This window comes from Zalophus californianus, chromosome 11 (genome assembly GCF_009762305.2).
Source record: "Zalophus californianus isolate mZalCal1 chromosome 11, mZalCal1.pri.v2, whole genome shotgun sequence".
In the NCBI taxonomy this organism is placed as follows: domain Eukaryota; kingdom Metazoa; phylum Chordata; class Mammalia; order Carnivora; family Otariidae; genus Zalophus; species Zalophus californianus.
In genome coordinates this window covers 53,614,117-53,638,323 of record NC_045605.1, presented here as the reverse complement: position 1 = coordinate 53,638,323, position 24,207 = coordinate 53,614,117, and the positions used below count along the sequence as shown (strand labels likewise).

At 47.9% G+C, this 24,207-nt stretch overlaps 1 protein-coding gene across 2 annotated transcripts in view; it reads right to left on the bottom strand.

The window, feature by feature from the left end:
• TENM4 (teneurin transmembrane protein 4) overlaps window positions 1-24,207 on the bottom strand; it is a 711,368-nt gene that overhangs the window by 77,451 nt on the left and 609,710 nt on the right. For both annotated transcript variants that reach the window (XM_027580077.2, XM_035722936.1), the window contains one exon: window positions 16,536-16,752. In XM_027580077.2, the coding sequence (XP_027435878.2) occupies window positions 16,536-16,752 (217 nt within the window). The remainder of the gene's footprint in view (window positions 1-16,535; window positions 16,753-24,207) is intronic.

The window sequence follows — 24,207 nt, the reverse complement described above, 5'->3', positions numbered from 1 at the left end:
GGAAGCCTGCTTCTCCCTCTCCCACTACCCCTGCTTGTGTTCCCTCTCTCACTGTCAAATAAATAAATAAAATCTTAAAAACAAAGTTAGATTTGTTATTCGATGCACATTACACGAGCAGATAAAGGAAGGTGAAGGGGGGAAAGCTGCAGCTTTAACTTTTTAGTTATTAACTGAAAACAGCTACTGAAACTGGTATTCAGGAGAATGGAATAATCACTTGGGATCTAGGTGGCAAAAAGGAACCTTCGCTTTTCTCCTATTTAAAGTATTGGTTACTCTGTGCCACTCTTGTTTATGCAAATCACTCCTTTGCATTACATATGTTAAATAGATTTTGTATGCCTGACTTACACGGATCCTTAAACCGTTTCGGCTAACTCATGCTGATTGACTGGGGATCTTTCCAGCATCTACTAGACTTTATTCAACATCTTGTAAGAACCTCACTTGGGCCAACATGAGAAGCCCCACTCCATGGCCTGTCAAACTATGCCCAGCAAGGGGGTTCCCATCAAAGCCTGATCCCGTCCCCGCCATGGCCTCCAGGACCTTCCTTCCAGCCTCGCCACACCAGCTGGTCCCCTGTCCTTTCCTTCCAGCTCTCCACCTCAGTGAGCTGCCTCAGTTTCCTTAGCCAGCTTTTCTAGCCCGACGTCTTCCATCTATACACGTATTCTTGGAAACCCACTGGGTCATGACATGTTAGAGGGGCCCTTCCTTTCTGAACTTTCCTACTTCTCATTGTGAAGGTGAGGAAATAAAGTTTCGACAGGGAACGGATTTGCCCATTCTCTCCAGCTGCTGGAAAACCAGGATTCAAATTAAGGACTTGTCATTTATCATCCATGAGAGCTCAGCAAAGTCATTTCACCTCTCAAACTACTTACCCTCTGGCACAGATACACACCTAAGTAGTGGAAAATCTCAATTTGTTTGCGCTGCCTTCACAATCAGAGTTCACGTGTCTGAGCAGGCTCTTTGGATCTATTTCTATTTATGAACGACTTGTACACATGTGCTGCAATCATTAGCTAACATTGGAAAGAATAACATGCATTTGGTGCAAGGTTTAATGGATAAAAATGCACACAGGCATACTTGGTTTTGTTGTGCTCCACAGATACTGCGTGTCTGCAAATTGAAGGGTGGTGGCAACCTGGTATCAAGCAGGTCTACTGGCGCCATTTTTCCAACAGCATTTGTTTACTTCATGTCTCTCTGCGTCACATTTTGGTAATTCTTGCAACATTTCAAACTTTTTCATCATTATTATATTTGTTCTGATGATCTGTGATCAGTGAACTTTGATGTTACTACTGTCATTGTTTTTGGGCGCCACGAACCGTGCCCACGTAAGATGGTGACCTTAATTGGTAAATGCACGTGCTCTGACCGCTCCACCGGCTGTTCCCCGGTCTCCTTCCCTTTTCTCAGACTTCTCTGCTCGCTGAGACATGACAGTATTGAAATTAGGCCCATTAATAACCCTATGATGGCTCCTAAGCGTTCCACCAGTTTAAATCAAAAACTAGAAATGATTAAACTCAGTGAGGAAGGATGTCGTGAAAGCCAAGGTAGGCTGGAAGCTAGGCCTCTTGCAAGAGTTAGCCAAGTTAGCAAAGGAAAAGTTCTTGAAGGAAATTAGAAGTGCCACTCCAGTGAATGCACGAATGAGAAGCACAGCAACTTTACTGCTGGTATGGAGAAAGTCTGAGTGGTCAGAGCAAGGCCCTAACTCTCATCAGTTCTATGAAGCCTGTGAGGCATGAAGAAGCTGCAGAAGAAAAGTCTGAAGCTAGCAGAGGGAAAGAAGCTGTTGCCATAATATAAAAATACAAGGTGACGCAGCAAGTGCTGAGGTAGAAGTGGCAGCAAGTTATCCAGAAGATCTAGCTGAGATAAATCATGACGATGGCTACACTAAACAATAGATTTTCAATGTAGATGAAACAGCCTTCTATTGGAAGAAGATGCCATCTAGGACTTCCATAGCTAGAGAGGAGAAGTCAGTGCCTGGCTTCAAATCTTCAAAGGACAGGTGACTCTCTTGTTAGGGGCCAATGTAGCTGGTGACTTTAAGTTGAAGCCAGTGCTCTTTACCATTCCAAAAATCCTAGGCCCTTAAGAATTATGCTAAATAGACTCTGCCTGTGCTCCATGAATGGAATATCAAAGCCTAGGGGACAGCACATCTGTTTACAACATGGTTTATTGAATATTTTAAACCCTCTATTGAGACCTACTGCTCAGAAAAACAGATTCCTTTCAAAATAACACTGCTCATTGACAGTGCACCTGGTCACCTGAGAACTCTCATGGAGATGTACAAGATGAATGTTGTTTTCATGCCTGATGATACAACATCCAGCCTGCAGCCCATGGATCGAGGAGTCATTTCCACTTTCAAGTCTCATTATTTAAGAAATATGTTTCATAAGGGTATAGTTGCCATAGATAGCAATTCCTCTCAGGGGTCTGGACAACGTAAATTGAAAACCTTCTGGAAAGGATTCATTGTTCTAGATGTCATGAAGAATACTTGTGATTTGTGGGAAGAGGTCAAAATATCAACATGAACAGGAGTTTGGAAGAAGTGGATTCCAACCCCCATGGGTGACTGTGAGGGGTCCAAGACTTAAGTGGAGGCAGTAACTGTAGATGTGGTGGAAACAGCAAGAGAACTAGAATTACAAGTGGAGCCTGAAGATGGGACTGAACTGCCACAACCTCATGATAAAACTTGAAAGGATGAGCAGTTACTTCTCATGGATGAGTAACAAAAGTGGTTTCTTGAGATGGAATCTACTCCATCTGGTAAAGATGTTGTGAAGATGGTTGAAATGACACAAAGGATTTAGAATATGACATAAGCCAAGTTAATAAAGCAGTGGCAAGTTTGAGAGGACTGACTCCAGTTTTGAAAGAAGTTCTATTGTGGGTATAATGCTTATCAAACAGCATCACATGTTACAGAGAAACTGTTCATGAAAGGAAGAGTCAATCAGTGCAGTAAACTTCATTCTTGCCATATCTTAATAAACTGTCAGAGCCGCCCCAGCCTTTAGTGACCACCACCTGGTCAGTCAGCAGCCATCAACATCGAAGTAAGACCCTTGATCAGCAAAAAAACTATGATTCACCGAAAGTGCTGATGATGGTTAGCATTCTTTAGCAATAGAGTATTTTTAAATTACGGTATATGCAATGTTTTTTAGACATAATTACATCGCACACTTAATAGTCTACAATATAATGTAAACATAACTTTTATATGTGCTGGGAAACCCAAAAATTCACTTGACTTCCTTTAGCATAATATTTGCTCTATTGCAGTGGTCTGGAACCGAACCAGCAGTATCTCTGAGGTGTGCCTCTATTTCAAATAGTCTTTTGGTTAATGTTGAATCTTTGGATTAGCTATTTTTGGATTCTTGAAAATTTTGAATCTTGGTTACCTTTTGTGTTAGATCGGATGAAAATGATCATTATTGGTTTTAACTTCATAGCGGAGTTGATGAAGACTCTGTACTAGAGGCACCAGCTCTCACATTGCTTTGTTTGCTTGGACTCACACTGTATTGTCTTTGATCTATAGCTACTTTACAAGAATCTTTGATGGCACTGGACCATTTTATACTCAAGTTTAGTTAAAACTAGATTTTACACACACACACACACACACACAGTGTAGTCATGTTGTAATACACTAGAATTACACCAGCAAAAAGGTCTACTGTCTCTCTAAGAGCACCTTGTTAGCAACTAACGTTGGGACCAAGGGAGCAAATCAGTGAAAACCCAGTGTTCCACATGAGTAAAACATTCGTTCTTTCTTATTTTGTAAGATCAAAAGTAAATATAGATGCTCTAATATTTTCTCCTTGTAACTCATGGACCACCCTGCACACCCACCTTGGGACCACTGCCCTGCACTAGAGTTACAATGGTGTGTGTTTGTGATTTCTTTTTATGAAATAATCTTGAATATGCTCTATATTATTATATTCAAAAGTCAACTTCTAGTTGTGCTTCATTCTTTTTAACTTATTTCAAAGCTCTTCCTGTTTCTTTCAATGACTTTAGGTCCAAACCAACAGAATTGGATCTAGTCACCTAACTTTTAATGTTCCTGACTTACTGGAGGGCAGGGAATTGGACCAGATCTTCTCTTGAGGTGCCTTGCAAATCTAAGAGCTCTCCAACTGTCCAAACTTTATCACTGTTCTTTTACCATATCACCAGGGACTCCGTGCTATATGTCATTTCTGCAGTACCCCACTGTCTCCAGACAATGTCCAAACTCTTCAGCTTGGCACAGAAGACACTTCAGGATCTGGTCCCTGCTGGCCTCTGCAGGCTACATCCCATTTTTCCATTCTCTTATCTTATGTTGCTGCCATCTTAAATTACTTCTCATATCCTTGTCTGGGCATGTATTTCCATGCCTCTCTGCCTTTGTCTCAGCTAGTTCGCCTGCCTTGAATGTCTTTCTCATTCCTATTAACCTCTCCTTTAAGGCCTGCCTCTCAGTGAGGCTCTTCTTGATTTCCCTTGTACAAAGAAGTCACTCCCTCCTTTGGTGGCCACAGCACAATATACTTATCCCACTAAAGTGTATTCATTAGTTCAAATGTCTCCTCTCCTCTTCTAGATTGTGAGCTCGTTGAGGGTAAGAACCATGTTCTTCCCACCTTTGTAACTCCGGTGCTCAGCATAGGACTAGGTCCATAGGATGCATTCAGTAAATGTTGAGGAAAGAAATCAATGACTATCACATAAATGAATGGAAGAAAATGATGAAAGCAGATTTAAAATGAATATAGTTATTTCAATGAGCCCAAAGTAAAAAACAGATATATATGGGTTGAGGGAAGAGAAACGCGGACAGAGGCCTGGTAAATGAGAATAGGTTTCAGTTACTGGAACTTTAATCAAGCACTGACTGTGTACTACACACAGTGCTGGGCACTAGGGAAGATATTTATTCATCCATTTTCTTATTTGCTTATGGAAACTATAGGAGGGCAGTGCCTGCAGTTTCTGTTTTATTTCCTATTATATTCTAAGCAGTTAAATAACTAATAATAAATGAGACACAATCCCCTTGTCTCAGTAGCTCACATTCTGGAATGAACAGAATTTGACTTTTTAAAAAATCCTTGTATCTAGAAGTAGAACTAGTATGGGATTAAAAGGGGAGCTGCCTACTATGTCCTGCCAGTATGACATACAAACATTCCTACTCCTACAGCCGAGCTCCAGGCTCTGCCCACGCACCCTCACTTTTGTTCTTCTGACTGGAATTGGGTTCAGTTTAGACTCTACCAGAGACTTCCAGATCACTTGCTGGGTATATGGAATAAACATCACAGGGAAGTACTCCCGTTCATTCAGAAAAAGCTCCTTCTCTCAGACTATTCTGTAGATGTCCGGGGAGATGGAAAGAAAAATCCACACTCTTCTTCAGACTAATGGGAGAAGTTTAATTTTTAAGCTAGAAGTGTCCCGGGGGTGACTGAATCCAACCCCCTCATTTATAAGTGAGTGTATGTGATCTCTGGAGCTGGGTGGGGATCCCCCCCTAGCACACATCAAAGCTGGGGTGCTGACAGGGCTGTTAAATTACTTCTGACACCACTTGGGGGCATCTAGTGATAAGATGGCCCAGCAGCTACTAGCATCTCCTGGGCCCTCAGGGTGTACCGGCTGCAGAGCTCAGAAGCCACCATTCTGTGACATCCTAGCTTCACGTGGCTGTTGAGTCCTTCAGATACTCAGGGAGCATGAGCTCCCAGGCCACAGGTCAGATCACCCAAGCCTGTGGGCAACCTGGCTGCTGAATGCTGATGCTTTGGGCTGAGTCATCTCCCACCGAACCCTCTGGAATATTTTCTGCTGGCCGACAAGGGTGCACACAAGAACAGAGCCCTTGACTATCCACTATATGTCAGAGAAATGAATCCATTGGTTGTGGCAAAGGAGAAGGAGGACTGAGAGTGGGTTGGTCAGGAGAGATTATTTTGGAGGGGCAAGGCTCGTGCCTGGGACGTGGCTTGGAAACACTGGGGACATGGACATGGAAGGTGTGGACATGTCCAGATAGGCTGTTCTTTGTGCTATGTAGCCAGAGGCCTGCTTCTGAGAGGAATTCTCAGGAGATGGTTTGTGCTGTTAGAAAAACTCGAGGCAGCTCTGCTAAAACGTGACTCCAGATACAGTCTCTCAGCGTACAAGTCCATTCCGTGATTGCGTGTCCTGTCTTCCTGTCAGAGCACAGGACGGGTCCTGCTTTTACCTGGAAAAGGGAGACGGAGAATTCTCTTGCTTTGCCCAGAAAGGGGAGACAAGGATGAACCACAATGAGACCCACTTCCTGAGACGGGGACAATGCTGAGCAGAGATGCAGAAAGGGGCCTGCAGAAAGTCCAGCTCATAACAAGGGACAGGGCAGGAGGATCGGACAGGGGCAGAGCCATGATGAGGTGGCTCCCACAGGCAGCCTGGTTGTGGATGTCCTATGTGTTACCAGGCAATAATGCCCAGGCTCCTGAGCAGAGCAGGGATAGAGCTCCAGAATCAGATGTGGCAGGGGTGAGAGCCTGGCAAGAGTAGGCAAGTCTCGAGTCCCTGGGTGGCAGGGGTACCGACTTGCTTACCTCAAGAACTGGGGCACAAAAAGGGTGGTTGGGATTCTGGGACAAGGCAGAAACCCATTTGGCAGAGCTGGCAAGCCACCGGTCAGACAACAGAGCAGCTGAAGGACCTGAGACTGAGCAGCTGGGGCTGCGCGAAGCCCCAGCTCTTCAGATTGGGGTTGGTTCTAGAGGCCTGCAGGTTGGACCGACAGGGCCCTGTAGGGGTGGGCGGAGAAGGCAGAGGCAGGGAAGGCACACGGGCACATCTCTTTCTTTTGCCAGAACACTGTCCAGAGGCAGCATCTCTCCACATCATAGCCCAGTCACCGCAGGGTTCACTTAGAGCCAATTCTTGACGCTTCCAGGATCAGACTGGAGAGCTGGTTAGACTCGCTGCAGAGCTGTTTGGTGAGTCCTGACCGGAAGCACTTCATTGAGGCCAGTATTAGTAATGCGATGCTTGGCTTTCCGATATTTTTACTTCTCATTGCTTGAAATTTATCAGGGTCGGATAAGTCCCTGACTCACAAACATGGGAATTACTGCTTGAAAGAGCCCTCACTCAGGAGCCCGGGTTCTCCAGGACACAGGAGGGTCCTGCTACTCCTTTGCTGAGCCAAGAGCTTTCTCTGACGTCAAAGTTCCCTCTTCTGCCACAAAGAGCTGATGACCTCAAGGTCCATTCACCTCTGCCTGCCATGGTGTTGGGACATCTGCATCAATTCCATAACGGCACTAAAGCTTCTGGCTAAGATTCTCGTTCTCCTGGCTCTCGTAGTGACACTAAAACCTATAAAAATACTAAGGTCCTTACTAATGCTCATGCTAACTCTTGCTATTAGTGACAGGGGCTACTAACACTTACTGAAAGCATACTGCCCTGACACGTAAATGTTTTACATCTCATTTCATCCTCAGGCATTCCCCATAGGTGTGGATTATTATCCTCATATGGCAGATGGCAAAAACGAGGCACAGAGGGAGACTTGTCCAAGGTCACAAGAGCCAGCAAAGCGTGGGGCTAGGATGCAAGCCCAGGCTACCCGCCTCCGAGGCTGCGCTCGGAAGTGCTAAGACCTACTGCACATCAATCCCAGGCTACCTGCCTCTGAGGCTGCGCTCAGAAGTGCTAAGACCTACTGCACATTAGCTTTACATCATGTCAGACAGAATTAGACAGAAAGTCAGGACCGGCTGGGGTTGTAGCGGCATCATGCTGTACAGACTTCCAAACTGAAGATGCGGACAGATGGGAATATGGAGGACCAAGCGGAGAACAGAGGCTCGGCACAGGGGCTCTGGGCGCAATTGGTTCAGCTTCAAATGCTGGCTCTGCTGGGGCACCTGGGTGGTTCTGTCAGTCTGACTCTTGATTTCAGCTCAGGTCCTGACCTCAGGGCGGTGGGATTGAGCCCTGTGTTGGAGCTCCGTGCTCAGCCAGGACTCTGCTTCTCTTTCTCCCTCTCCCTCTGCCCCTCCCCCTGCTCCTGCATGCTTGCTCTCTAAAATAAACAAATAAATCTTTTAAAAACTTTTTAAAAAAATGCTGGCTCTGCCACTTTACAAGCCCCGTGTCTTTGGCCAGTTTACTCAACTTCTCTGTGCCTCAGTTTCCCGTCTGTATAAGAAGGGTGATGAAGTCCCTATGTCATATGGTTTGGGGGGAGATGTAAAGGTGTTACTACTACTTAGGAAACTTACAAAGCATTTCAAACAATGCTAACGCATGGATCATCCTCGGTAAATGGTAGGTGTTATTACTGAATGTGCACTACGTGCCAGCCAGCAGGCTTTCGGGTATTTTATCTCATTTAATCTTCCAAACAACCTGCAGGGAGGGAATCGGTAGCCCCACATTACAGATGAGGACAGGGAGCCTCGTTCACCCAAGGTCATCTGCTCTCATTTGCCCAAGGACTTGAACGCAGGCCCTCTCCCTGTAAAACCCCAAGTGGTTTCCGCTTCGGCACAGCATCCTCTGCTAAAGCTGCCTGTGATGGACAGCTAGGAACAGGGGAGATCGTAATTCGGTTTTGAAATCAATAAAGGGATGATCAAGTGGCAGAAGAGGAGTTGTTAGCTGCTCATCAGGATGATGTGAGAAGTTGCTGCCTGCATCCTGAATTAAATTCACCTAGTTGCTTTATCATCATCAACATTCATTTCAATGTGGGGAGGGATTTTTTAAAAACCAACATGAATAATATATAATGGCTGACATTTTGGAGGAAGCAGGATCTTTACCTTCTTCCATCTTCCACCAGGGTAATTTATCATTGTCTTTCTCCTTGCCCCCCTTTTCTTAAACTGATGGGGTAGCCTGTCAGCTCAGCTTGTTCTGAAACGCAGGAGTGTAATTCAATAATAAATTCACTCAGAGGCCAGCTGTCAGGAAGCTGGTGTTTATTTGAGCTCCATTAGATGGTCTCTACCGCTCAGCCTCTCTGAGGGCTCTCCGAGGCCTGGGGCTGGGGGGTGCAGGTGGGGTGGCACGTAAATGCCCTTCTGTAAGTGCTCCACCACCAATACGCGCATATGGCTTTCTATCTGCAGGGCGCTGATAAAAGATTGGAGCGCATATGTGATCTTTCCCCACCCTTCCGTTATTTTTTTCCTCTTGGAAACTCTTGCTTTCAAAATTCCTGGAAACTTCGTGTCTTTATAAAAGGATCTGAAGGAAATTCTGAAGACTGACATGGCATCAAGTTTACTTCATTTCTCTTTATAGCCAGTTTTAAATCCTAACTGAGACGACCAACTCTGATTCGGTTAGTGAACAGGCGAGGGACGGATCTTTCTCAGTTCCTGCCCCAAACCCACCTGTCTGGCCACATAGTCCTCCGTGTTCTCCCCTCTCCTGCAGGCCCCCTCTGCACACCAGGATCATGTACCCCAGACTTCCTGAGACGATCTTGATTTCAAATGTTAGAGCATGGCTCTTGACTTTTGATTTGGAAAACAGCAGCACCGTAATTGTGCTCCATCCACATTAAAATTCTCTCAATTCTCCGATTATCCCGGAAAGTCTTGTCAGTTCCTCAGTCTAGAAGGCATGCATGTATCATCTATCTATCTATCTATCTATCTATCTATCTATCTATCTATCTATCTATCTATTTATTTGATGTAGTGTTCCATGATTCATTGTTTGCGTACAACACCCAGTGCTCCATTCATTTTTAAGTCTTGTTCAACTGAAGCCAACGCTAAGCAATGGAGCTTGTTCAGTAGCACGTGGTCACGGGCACGCATACAGCCGGCCATGTTTCATGCAGTACCTATCCTTTTCACGGAGCTGCACTGATACGTTCCATTCCATCGTACCCCATTCCACTTAAATTTACTTCTTTTTAAAAAAATAGTTGCGACTTATGGGTTGTTGGGACCAGAAGCAGGATAAATAATGTTTTAATGGCCCGCCATCCTCACTGAAATCTTTGTCTCAGGCCAAACGCCATGCCCCTCTGGAAGTCTGCATTCAGTGAAAGTTCCCTTGTTGGCTCGCTCGTTCATTTTCAAAAACAAACATATACTGTTGGCTCCTCTGGGCCAGGCCTATGGTGGGTGCTGGAGACACAAACAGGTGCCAGATGCAACCCCTAAGGGGTGCTGGCCATACTTTTGAACTCTTGGGATGCTTTGTCTCTACCTTTCTTCAGGCACTCAGCTCTGGCTGACTGACTCGCTGATTCATTCTGCCATCCGTGTGGCTTAGTCTGTGTCAACCTCTCTGCTTGGCACTAGGGGTTCAATGACTAACAAAGGATGGGACACATGAAGAGCCCTCAAGGTAAGGGGCTATGGATGCATATCTTCTTGCAGGCCTTGCACAGAGCATTATGTACCAAACAGAGTTTGTGTTGTGTGGCAGCTCTGTACCCCTCAGAGCCTGGCCAGTCTCTGTTCTCCAGAGGATCTGACCCTCTCCACAGCATATGATCCTCTGCCTCCTTTGGGATGAGTACTCTGGTCACCCATCCCCCATCCTTTTTCTAAAGTCCTGACTCCTCAAGTCTTTTCTCTTTGGGCTCAGTGTGTCCCATCAGCTGACTTTTTTTTTTTTTTTTAAGATTTTACTTATTTATTTGAGAGAGAGAGATAATGAGAGAGGACACAAGCAGGGTGGAGGGGCAGAGGGAGAAGCAGACTCCCCACTGAGCAAGGACCCTGATGCGGGGCTGGATCCCAGGATCCTGGGACCATGACCCGAGCTGAAGGCAGACGCCCAACCGACTGAGCCACCCAGGCGCCCCCATCAGCTGACTTTCATAGCAATCTGTCCACACCCAACTTTCTCACCTGAGTGAGTTGATAAGCTGTTAGGCTTACGGGGGCCCAGAAAGACTTAACAACATCACATTTCTCTCACCCATAGTGTCCTCAAACCTACACTGAACTGATACTCAAATAACTCGGGGATGGTTCTTTTGTCAGAACCTCTTCCTACGATCTGGCATTGGCGATCCACAACTATTTGCTGAAGGGAATCTGTCTGCCCTATGTCCAGCCCATCCTTCCCAAGAGAAGAGATGCAAACAAAATTGTGTCATAGGGACATAGTGGCCTTGAGTGGTCTCTGAGGAGGAAATATCTCATGCTTCACTCTCTTTCCCAACTGTCTGACCCCAAGCTTTACAGTCTGGGTCCTGTTATCCGTCCTCCTTTTACGGATGGTCAGGTGGGGATCCATCTGCCACCTACAGATCCCAGTTTCCTGCTCAGAGGGCACCATACGTTATATTTTCCCCATGACTCCAGGTGAGGGACAGGCATTCCACTGAACAGATGGGGTCTGGGCCTCCAGGCTGGGAAGGAAAGATGGTATTCAAGCCACTTAATCTGGTGATGGTGGTTCTCCTGTCTGCTCTGTCCCCTTTTACTTTAGACCTGTGTTAGATCAGCCGAAGCCACTCACATCTCTACCACCTACATGGAGTTGAGGACAGCAGGGGCAGAATGTCAGACAGAGCTGCTACTGGACCTGCTCTGGACCAGGCATTGTGCTGGGCTCTAGGGACACAGATGAGCTGGACAGGGTTCCCAAGGGAGGCCTTCCTTACTCCAAGTCCTCCGGGCAGTCCTTCTGCTTCAGGTCAGAGTGAAGCTCTGTGCTCTCCTCCAAGGAGTCCAGCCCACCCTAGAGCCTACCATGCTTGGCAGGGGCCCTCACATCCTGAAGCCGTGCTGCCGTTCCTTCTCTGAGGGCCACCCCTGCTCCAGGACCTTGGGCGCCAGCTGGGGTGCTGCACAGAAGCATAAGGAGCTCCCCATAGAATTCCCAGTGCCATTGGTGGATCTGAGAGCCTCCTGCTTCTTCATCCCAGCCCTGGGGCCAGGTCTCTCTGAGTCAGACACACAGCTGGGAGCCTGCAGCGTGCAGGAAGGCTCTGGGGCTGCCCATCCTCGCTGGGCTCAGAAATGCTGCTGCATCCCTGGGTGACAGCCTGCATCGTGAGGCCTATTAAATGGATTCCTGTGCAGACCATACAAGGTGTGCCACAGCATATGGGGTGCAGGAGAATGTGGGTTTTTCTGTCAGGCACAGGCACCAAGTCAGGTCTGTCTGCTCATCAGAAACCCCACTCTCTGGAGAAGTGCCACTGGATTCCTCCCTAACAAGGACCCCAGCTGACAGCTGGCTGGCACAATGCTGCTTTTTCCTTTCCTCAAATAAGAATTCAACAGTCTAAAGCTCGCTCCTCTCTCGGTGGCTGCTGGACTTCCCTGGAGGACACGTTACTATCAAGTTGCACTTCCAGTTAAAAGAGTTAGAAGCTCTTTTTAACAACCTCACCATCACCATCTTCTTCTTCTCCATCATCATAATTATAATCATAGAATTAGCAAACATTTTTGGTGTGGCCAGTACTAGGTGATGACTTTAGGTACTTTGTTTTTTTCATTTAATTCTCATGGCAACTCTGCAAAGTAGACATTATTACCCCGCTCTTACAGATGAAGAAATTGGAGCTCAGAGAGGTTAAGGAAATTTCCCAAGGTCACACAGGTAGAAAGTGGATGCAAAAGACTTTAAACCCAGTTGTCTGAGATAAATGGATAAAGAAGATGTGGCATTTATATACAATGGAATATTACTCAGTCATCAAAAAATGACATCTTGCCATTTGCAACAACGCGGATGGAACAAGAGGGTATTATGCTAAATGAAAGAAGTCAATCAGAGAAAGACAAGTACCATATGATCTTGCTCATATGTAGGACTTAAGAAACAAAACAGAGGATCATAGGGGAAGGGAGGGAAAAATAAAACAAGACGAAACCAGAGAGGGAGACAAACCATAAGAGACTCTTAATCATAGGAAACAAACTGAGGGTTGCTGGAGGGGAGGGGGGTTGGGGGATGGGGTAACTGTGTGTCAGGCGTTAAGAAGGTCATGTGATGTAATGAGCACTGGGTGTTACATGCAGCTGATGAATCACTGACCTCTATCCTTGAAACTAATAATACACTATATGTTAACTAACTGAATTTAAATAAAATAAAATAAAATTAAAAAAAAATAAGTCCAGTTGTCTGATTCCAAAGCTTGTGTTATTTTCACTAGGCCATGCTGCTGCCGTAAAGGCTACCATTTACTGACCACGTAAGTTACCAAGCCCTGTGCTAGGTGCTTTATTTCAGTTAACCCTTTCAATGGCATTCATGAAATAGTCATTATTACTGCCCATTTGTAATTGGAGGCCCATGCACAAAGGTTCAATCATTTCCTCTGAGGTCACATGGTGCTGGTGGGAGGTAAAGCCAAGATTCAAACTCTGGGCACTTTCTGTGAAGCCACATTCCTTTGTACGATAGGAAGGCAGGCCACAACCCAAACCTGGTAAGGGGTTCCACTTCATCCCAACTATGTAAATAAGCACTGGTCTGCAGACCCAGATCAAGACAGAGGATACCCCATGGGCAGTCTAATGAGAAAAGCATTTGATGTTTCTAGGTTTCTGGTCACTTGGGCTTTTTTTTTTTTTTTTTTGCATAAAAATCTGTTTGGGGATACTGAGTAGTGACAGACCGCTGTTTCTTCCAAATCTAGATGAGCAAGGAGCAGGGATATAATGGTTTGGGCACATATTAGGTGAAAGGAATTTTTACAGTAACCTTTAGAAGCTTCTGTTATCCATTTATTTGTAGAGTGAATACCATATTCCAGGCCTTGCCCTAAGTGTGATAGGTTTGGAGAGATGAACAGTCTCTGCTTTCAAAGCATCTGTAGTTTAACTGAAGGTGACAGATACATAAACAATGATCTGGGAGCCGACTTCTCCTCCTGCCTCTGCTACTCATCTGTAATATGATTTTTAGCAGATGATTTAACCTCCCTCGACTCTGAATCCTCAGTATAAAATTAAGTAAAATAGATAATGTATCCATCCATCCTCCCTCTCTCCCTCCCTCTCTCCCTTCCTTCCATTTCTTCATTGTTCAAGGCAATATGCACACATGTTTGTTTTGAGCATCTACTAAGTGCTAAAATGAGTAAGATGCAGTCCTTTCCTGGAGGGCTCAGTTTAGAGGGTTGACGGACATTTACAAATGTGTTATATTAAGCCACTTGCCCAGAGCCATGTACCTGGTAGTGGCAGAGCCAGGATCGGAAACACAAGTTGGCCTGACTCTGAGGCCTGTGCTCTCCCCTTCTGTCGAGAGGTTCCTTCTCCTGGTTCAGCCTTCTCAAGTTCCCTGCAAGTCAGACCCGCTGGAGCCACAGTGGTGAAAGCCTGCGTGGGTCCCCCAGGGGTCTGTGGCATGTAAGCAGCAGGCTTTGGTGGGTCACCAGAAGACATGCAGGGGGCGTGGTCCCTGCTGGCACCGATCAGGATGGCACGGTAAGGGTCCTGCCCACTGGCAGCCAACCAGCCAGAACCCTGATCAGATCCCAGGGGCCCAGTAAAGAAAGGCTGAGCAAGGAATATTCCCCTTGGTAGGAATAATATGCCTATCTCCGGTTGATTAAAAGAACATAGGCCATGAGAAGGCCTACAAGCATATACAAAGTCACACAATTGAATAAAAGAGCAGGAAGCTTCCTACCCAGAGACAAAAGCAGCATTTCTGACCAAGATAAACGAATAGGTTTTTCGTCTCTCTAGTTCTGCTCCTGGCTCAGCCACTTGACTAGCCTGTGAATTTGGGAAGGTCATTCAACCTCTGCGGTTCTCAAGATTCTTGAGGTGAGTTGAAAGGTTTGGACTACAAAGCACTTTCATCTCTAAAACGGTTAAAGTTTGAACGATTTTACGCACTCCTGTTATGCCCCACCCGCTGGACTCAGAGTACTCCCCCATTTCACTCTCCCTGTGCTGTCCTTGCTCCTTGTGAGGAGGGACGGGGGCAGTGGGAGGCAGGTGCTCTGGACCCCCCAGTCCTGTGGTGTGAAGCCCAGAACCCGGGCTCCATCCCGTCCCAACAGGGGGGGCCTTCTCCTTTGACGCCCAGTTATGCTCTGGAGATGACCATACCGCCTCGCCTCCCAGGGCGGGTCCTTCTACGGTCCCTGCCCTTCTCCCCTCACACATTCGCCTCGAGCAAATTTGTGTGCTCCTGGTTTCGACTGCTGCTTGCTTCTTGAAGGCTCCCAAATCAACACCTCTAACCTCCATGTGAGCTCCAGAATAGCTTATGAACTATAAAATCTCCCTTCCTTGCCCTTACTGTGCAGGGGGGAGGTCATCACCTGGCTCCCAACCATCCTGCTGCTCTCAGATCCCCAACCTGGTGAAGGCAACACCATCTCCCAAGGCATCTGAGCAAGAGACTCCTGCATTCCTCAGGCCCAAGTGATGCCTAAGCCCTGCTGATCTCCCCCTTTAAACAGGACTTGAGGATGGCCTTCACCCTTCCCGCCCCTCACCACAAGCCCATTGTCCCCGCGGGGCAGGAACTCTCTGGCACAGAAGTCATGGACACAGAAGGGACAAAATCCGTAACTGCTGAACTGAACTGTGCTGACTTTTAGAGAAAGCTCTGCATGTAAGAGGAATCCCTACACTGGAAGACATTCCAAAAGAAATTATTACAAGTCACTCTTGGATGCTATGCCTGGGTCACAGAGCCCGGTCGGGGGAGCGGAGAATAGAGAGCGGCCTTTTGCTGGCCCCGTTCGCTTTCCAGCCCCCGGTCTTTGTACAAGCTCTTCTCTCTCCTGGGAACACTCTCCCCTCCCTGGCTGAGGCAATCACTTCTCATCTTTAAGACTCTGTCCTTAAGTCATGGTTTTCTCCTCCCCAGGAGCACCTCCTCGACGGTCCCAGAGTACCCTGAGGGCACAGTTCTGGTGGATCATCCTGGAGGTCTTTTTTTTTGTCCCCTTGGTGGACTGGGAGTGACCCATGAGCAAGGACATGTCCTATTCACCTCTGTGATTCCAGCACAGGACCTAGCACAGAGTGGACCTCAGTGAACAACTGTCCAGTGGGTGACAGACATAACTGAACACTTGTGAAAGAATGCACAGGCAGACGGCCTGGGGGGCCAGCCACTGCGCCCCACCCCCCACCGTCTTCTGGACATCAGCTCTGAGGGTGAACGGTGTTAAAGCGTTTCCGCTCGTCTGGAGACGGCAGAATCAGTAAGAGCTGACTGCAAAGAGGGTATTGATCCAAGATTCCCCTTGGACCTTTGATTTCTCACTCTCTCCATCTATCACCCAGCGGGAACAACACAACTTGGCTCATTAAAATTCCAAATGCCTGGGATAGCAGTTTTCTAAGTGTGGGCACCTGAAGCTGCTTCTCTGCCTCCCGTGACATTCCACCGAGAGCCTTCGATGCCCACCCTTCTGGCTTCCTCCCCACCCCCACCACCCCAACGGTGGCCCGAGAGGTGATTCAGTTCTCACGCAGACAGCCACAGCAGGGGCCGGGCCCCAGGAAACTCACCCTCCGTCAAAGGGGCTCTCCCCGGGAATGATGTGCGTGCTGTCCCTGCCCACAAGGAACTTGATGCGGTCGTAGAAGGAGTGCAGGTTCTGCTGGGACGCGGGGGCCTGTGTCTCCTGGATGATGTCCAGAGGGTCGGGGGAGCCCAGGCACAGCGGGTTGACATGGCAGAGGGGCTGGAGGCAACAGTCAGGGTCCATGCAGTCCAGCAAGCCATCTGCAGGGGTGACAGAGCATGAAGTTCATACTGCTACAGTCCACCAGCCGTGTCTCTCCACAGTGCCTTCGTTCACATCTCTATTTTCCACTCACTGAGACACTTGATTAAGGACCTGACATAAGCCAAGGCCTTTGTGGGGAGATCCAGGGGCTTCATATCTGCTCCCAGCCCACTCATCTAGTCGGGGAAACGGACAAGCCCGTGTACAGGGGCACAGGTGGGGATAAGGTGTTTCTGTTTTTTTGAAGAGACAGAGGGAATTCTATGCGGGCCCAGGGGTGGGAGAACATACGGAACATCTGAGCTGCTCAGCTCAACTCAGAAGGTGAGGGACGAGCCCAAGAAGAGACTCTTGATGCTGGTGGTAGCAGAAGTATCAGGGACGCGGGCCAGCTTAGGGAGTTTGCCTACCACCCCCGGGACGGGGACGGTGGGAGCTCCTGGAAGGTTGAAAGCCTGGGGGACATCTTCTGATCGGCATCACTGAAAGAAGCTCTCCTCTAACCAGGAGGGGGGACTGAAGCTGGCCCAGAGTGGAAGCTGGGGGCCCCACGGTGGGCAGCAAGGGCATCTCTGAGGTTGCACGGGGCACAAGAGATCAGAGCAGGAACAGTGGAGGTGGGGAGAAGTGGGTGGTTTGGAGGGACATTTAGGGGTTATGAGCAATAAGAGCCGGGGAGGGGGGACAGGAACAGCCCAGGGTGACAGTCTGTATGCTTTGTTGTAGAGAGCAGTCTAAGGGCACATGTTCCTCTGGGTTCAAATTCTGTCTCTCTTGCTTATTAGCTGGGCACCCCACCATCCTGGAGACCTAGATCCTGTTCCAGTTACCTCTGTTGTGTCCCCAGCACTTAGTCCAAGAGTTTAAAACATGGCTGTGAAGTAACTACGCAAATGAGAATTGAATGAATTGACAAATGCATCAGGGGATGAAACCAAATAACAGCCCATGAAAAGCCAGAAAACCACTATCTTTGTTCACTTCAGCTCAACAGTGTGGTATGGTGGGAGCATCATGAAGCTCAGGCTGCAGCTCAGGTCGGTCCCAGAACTGCCCCTAAGCATGCCTGTGGACGGATGCCTGCTCTCATTCTCTGAGCCCCAGTCTCATCATTGACATGCCTCCCTCGCTTCTGTCTCCCAGGGTTTATGATACAGATGCCGCCCACCAGAGCACAGCATAGCCTGAGCCAGATTCGGTGCCCCATCCACACAGGCGGCCCCCCTAAGCCCCCTTACTAGCCTCAGACGTATTGTGGCCTCTGGTAAGCTACTTGACCTCCCTGAAATCCATTTTCTTTTTCCCTTAGTAAATTAGGGACAAAAATCCCTTGTCTTTCTTGCCTACTTCTGCATGGCATTCCAGACTTCATGACTTCCTTGAGGGTAGCGCGGCATCAACAGCCTGGACTCCAGAACCCAGATTGTCTGGGGTCAAACCCTGGCTCTGAAACTTACTACTTGGGCAAGTTACTTAAACTCTCTGGTCCCCATTCCCCATGTGTCTTACAAGGGGATTATAAAAGTGTCACATAAGTATTTGTGACATAAATACAAAACATAGTATATGTCCCCAAATTTAGCAGAGTACTGGGTACACAGTAAGTACTTACTAAGAGGTGGCCCCCCTTCCTGTCCCTGAGTCTACAACATGGCTCACCAAAGTGTAGGGCCATTTGTCCTTGGTCTGCTCACCTCCCAGATTCATCTTGAGATGTGGAGGAAAGGCCTCCTCTGACCCCAGCATGGTCCTGGGTCCTAACTTGTGGCTCCTGTACCAGAGCCCAGATGCACCCACTAACTGCCTAGCGAAGCACCTGTCTTCTCCCGCGGACGGCGGCTCCATCACACGTTCTCGTGCTGCCCCTGTCAGACATTGCTTAAACACATAATTGCAGCCCAAGCTGTGGGTTATTTGCATTCTGCTATTGATGTTAGCCTGACAGATTCAGCTGCCGCATCCATAACTCTGCAGAAATGCTCCATTATTCAATCCCAGCGAGCAGGGACGTTGACCATTAAATCAGCAAGCACAATTGAAGGGCTGTGAAAAGTCATGGCTAATTTGAAATTTTATTAGCTATTGCCTGCTCTTGTTTACCACTGAAGCAGACCCTGGAAGCCAGTCTTTTACCTCTTTATAAACACTTTGCTCTGTGGCATCTTGGAAGCACTGCTCCCTGTTCTCTAGTCCTGGGGGAAGATTAGCCAGGAATTATTGTTATTATTATTAATATTATGTTAAATGATGATGATGATGATGACCACAGGCATTGTGCTAAATGCTTGACAAAGAATGCTTTCAAGGAATGTGTCATTGAATCTTCCCAGCTCTGTGAAGTAGCTGCTTTTGTCACCATCACCCTCATTTTATTTATTTTATTCTTTAAAAAGATTTATTATTTACTTGAGAGAGAGAGAGAGAGAATCCCAAAGCAGACTCACTGCTGAGCGTGGAGCCCAATGCGGAGCTTGATCTCATGACCCTGAGATCATGACCGGAGCCGGAATCAAGAGTTGGATGCTCAATTAACTGAGCTGCCCAGGCTCCCCATCACCCTCATTTTAGAGAGAAGGAACTGGAGGCTCAAAGTGGTAGAGTAACTTGGTCAAGTTCGTGTAGTCAGAGAAGGAGCTGACTTAGAATCTGAGCCCAGTTCTTTCTGAAGTATGAAAGGTTCTTTGAGTCCTGAAGAGACTTTTGGGAACTATTCCTTTTTTTTTTTTTAAGATTTTATTTATTTATTCGACAGAGAGAGACACAGCAAGAGAGGGAACACAAGCAGGGGGAGTGGGAGAGGGAGAAGCAGGCTTCCCGCTGAGCGGGGACCCTTACGCGGGTGGGGCTCGATCCCAGGACCCTGGGATCATGACCTGAGCCAAAGGCAGATGCTTAACGACTGAGCCATCCAGGCGCCCCATTGGGAACTATTTCTTAAGTGGAAAACATGAATTTTTGAGTCTTGCTGAAATACCTCTCTTCCGTGCCCTTCCGGCTCCCTGGGTGAACTCCATCACAGCACTCACTCCCCCTCCCCCCATCTAATGTTGATTTTCTCTGTCTCCTTCCCCAGACTGTGGAGCTCATCTCAGTATACCTGTGCCTCCTCTAGCTTCTGGCTTCATCCTTGCTTCTGGAATCAGGCTTCCCCACACTCCTACTTTCTTTCCTTTTTTAAAAACAAATTAAACCAGAGCGCCTGGGTGGCTCAGTCGTTAAGCATCTGCCTTCGGCTCAGGTCATGATCCCGGGGTCCTGGGATCGAGCCCCACCCGCGTAAGGGTCCCCGCTCAGCGGGAAGCCTGCTTCTCCCTCTCCCACTCCCCCTGCTTGTGTTCCCTCTCTCGCTGTGTCTCTCTCTGTCAAAACAAATTTAAAAAAAATCTTAAAAAGAACAAAAACAAATTAAGCCATCAATTTTAAAAACAAATCGTTGTTTCTTGTGATCAGAGGCCCTTTGTGCTCTAGTTGGCCATTCTGCTGGAAATGAAAGTCTCAGCAAGGGCTCTGAGCTTCAGTTGGGCCCATCTACAAAGGGCACAATCAGACGTGCCTCACAGCTGGGCTGGGGAGATTAGGTGAGATCACGGACATAAGCACTTGGCATGATGACCAGCACGTCTGTGCTTGGTAAACAAGAGTCCCTATTAGCTCCTTGGCCAGGTGCTTCCCTTGGACAGGCATCCTCACAATGGACCTGTCCTGGCTCCCTCCCACACACATTTCAGGGCAGCCCTTTTCTGGATACAGCCTGGCTTTGAAGAACTGAACTAGACAAAGATGGCCTGAGAGACACACCAGTAAGTCAGGGAAGTGGAGACCCAGGAGACTTGAAGATTGGGGTTCTCTGAAATGGAGCCACATCACACAAGTGGGGCTCTCATGAAAGTCCTGGGATCGTGGGATGGCTCATGGGTACGCTTCACAGGACAGAGTGACAATGCCAGGCCAACAATTCTGTCTGCCTAGGCCTTCCTGGGTGGACGCTCCCTCAACATTTACTCAGCAAATATTTGCAAAGTAGTAAATGTGGGCTAAACCTCTGCTAATAGAGATGATCATTATTAAAGGAAGCCCCTGTTCCAAAAATGAGTGGGGCCCACCAAATTCTTATCAAAGGTGCAGTTTACAAGACAGGCTTTCATGCAAATCCCTCTGTTTTCAAAGGCAGCACCTAGTATAGCCTGATACAGGGCATGTGGCTGCCCGCAGTAAGGGAGACTTCCATGCTTCCGTTTTCTTAGGCACAGGAGACAGACTTGAGAAGAGGCATGTTAAGAGGAAAAAGTAGCTTTGGGGAGAGAAAAGTAAATTTTGGGGTAGACTAGAAACACCTCAATGTACAGTTTTCATGATTCTCCAGTTTGGCTAGTTTGGAAATATTTACATTTTCCAAGGACTTCATATCTTACTTACCTGTATATTACACACAAGTCGGCTGACTTAGAAAATGTCCGTATTTCATTTGTACGCTATTCCCATTGACAGTCCTTTCTTATGGCAAACAGAAAGACAAACAAAAAACACCAGGAAAATAGGGAGGATTTTTCTCTATTTCCTTAAAATTTTCAGTAAAACCCTCTTGAACTCTAAACCCCAACTTTTGGGAGAGAACATTCCTCCCCACCGAAATACCCTTTTTCCTTCCTCTCTCTGCTTACGTGGTGAAAGTGAAGGGGGCAGAAGGAAATGTGGGAGGCCGCTGGGGCTCCTGAAGGCTGGAGGGTCACAATACCGGACCCAGCAGTGACCTCCGGACGGCATGGAGGGCAAAGGGAAGCGGAGAGGAAGTGTCCAGAAGAGTCAGACCAGAGCGTAAAAAGAAAGATGGAAAAAAAGGGAGGGAGGGAGGAAAAAGACAGACAAGGGATGCAGGTCTCTGGGGCACTAAATGAACATTCCAGAGGGGTTCAAGTCCTTGTGGCCCTTCAACTTGAAGCTCCCCCCCAGGGCTGAAATGCTACATTGTTCACGCAGTGCTGGCTTCTGCTAACATTTCCACCTAAGTGCTACTGACTTGTGGATAAAGGCCATGCTGTTTCCTCCAGCCCCTCCTCAGTGCCTGCCCTGCTGGTGGGTGTCAAGTGACCTTGAGAACCAGGGAGTGGGGAAGAGGAGAGAAAAAAATCCAGGCTAGAAGCCCGAAGAGCCAGTTCCTTTCCCAGCTCTGTCACTTTCTCGCTGTGAGACCTTGGGCGCACCCCTTCCTGTGTCTGAGACATCATTTGTTCATGTGACACCAGGACAGTAAGCTCTGTCAGCCCCTCAGGATTGCTGGCGGGTTCCTGGGTTGTAAAGAGGGAGTCATTCAGTGACGTTCTGGGGTCCTCCCCATGCCTGTGACCATTCCCCGGAGCCCCCTCTGCAGACAGGTGCTATGACACAGGATGGGTGAGGTCCCCTGCCGTCAGTCCCTGTCCTGAGTAGCAGTGGCTTTTCTGTGATCTTAACAGCTGCCAGTGAGTGGTGGGACCCTGGGTGACTCCCCTCCATGCCTGATGTCGGTATCTTCCTCAGTTGGGGGCTGGGGTCCATGGGGCAGCCTCTGGGGGCTGACATGCCTGACAGCCACCTCCTGTCCTTTCTTTGCCACGGGCCCATCTCTCCTGGTGGCTGGCCAGCTGAAACTCCCTCAGAAAGCAAAAGGTGTGCCCTAGGATCCTATCGGAGGTGGTGGTTCAGCTAGCCTTCTCGTCTTTACAGATGAGGACACTGGGGCTTAGGTTAAGTGACTGACAACGTCATCCTGCTAGTGAAGTGTGGCAGAGCTGGGAGTTTGGTTTCTTATCTTTCTCCAAATCCAGCTTTAGGCACTGTGCCACAGTCTACATCTTTTCTGTCCATGCTTTAGATGTCCTAGTTCCTCCACAGAGGGCAGGAATGGACTTGTTGACTTCTCTACCCCAAATGCGGAGCACAGTGCCTTGCACACAGTGAACATCACTTTTGTTGAGTGAATGAACAAAGAAACGAATGATGATCTGAAGACCGTGACGCAAACAGCTCAATCACTTTGGCCGGGCAGTGGGGTGTGGTGGAAGCCAGTCCTCCCTGCACTGCCCGGGAGGAACTTATTCCTCTCCTTAGAAAGGAGGCATGGGGACAGGCCCGTCCCTTCGGCACCCACCATGTGGACAGACAGGAAGACGGTCACACCTCTGTGGGATGCGGTGTGCTGGGTGAGCCAGAGACAACAGAGTGCCGGAAAAGAAGGAAGAGATGGGGCCATGGAAGCCAGAAGCTGGGAATCCAGCTTGGGCTGCGGGCTGGGCTATATCCCAGAAGACCGAATGCCTGAACTGGGACCAGAGGGGTGGGCATGAGCAAGCTGAGAGGAGAACAGAGATGGGAACAGGTCTGAGAAATTCATGGACGAGCAACTCTGTGTTGTAGTTGTTTGCGTGGTCCTTACACTCATGGCCCCGTGGACAGTGTGTAACACGTCCATCTCTCTTCCTGTGGGCTTAGCTGCTGCCCGGGCTCCACAGCCCAGCAGCCAAGCCTGTCTTACTGCGGCCACAGAGCAGCCTTACAGCAGCCCCTGAGCAGCACCTAGGGAGGCCCTGGGGATGGAGGGTGTGCCTCCCCCCAGCCCCCATACACATCTGGGAGAAGTTTTTGTGATTTGCTATAATAAACTCTGGGCCTTCTTTGAAAAGGCTTCCAAAATCTCTATCTGCCCCTTGCAACACAGGATTTTTAAAGGTCAATTTCTCTCTTATCTCTTATCACAAGAAACGTGGTTTAGAGATAGTCTGAAGGGTGACCGAATTCTACGGCTTTATGGGAACTCTCCATTCCAGCAATGGGAGACGGGAGGAGGAGGGAGGGCAGAGAGCTTTGTTCTCCGCTCTCCTGAAATTTCTCCTTTCAGGTGGCATCTATCAATGATCTGTATTGCAATCCACGATCGTTTTTCATGGGACCGACAGCACCTGAAGAGATGATCACACCTTGAAGCTGCTTACAAATCCTTCATCCAAAGGGGTCTGGTTGTTTTAAGATTCCAGGGGATTTTATACTCTGGCTTCTGTTTTTGAAACACCCATTCCATTCTAACCCTAGCTCTCCTGCTGATCCGCTGTGTGACATTGGGCAAATGTCTTCAGCTCACCGAGCCTCAGTTTCCCCGCATGGAAACGTCTGCCCTGCATGTCTGTTGTGAAGGGCTGGACATCACGCCCACAGAGCGCTCAGCACAGCGCCTGGCACCAGGGGGTGCTCTAAATTATGGCTCTTACTTTCCTTGTGCACTTGAATTATCTCCCTTCTAGCAAGGAGCATGGAACAGTTTGGGATACAAATTTTAAACAAGAGATGAAAAAGGCCAAAATACATTATTATATGGAGAAACACATTATAATCTGAAGTGAAATAAGTAGAGTGTAAAATTTCATAGAGAGCATAATTCCAACTTTTTAAAATAATTATTTATATACGGGTATATATTT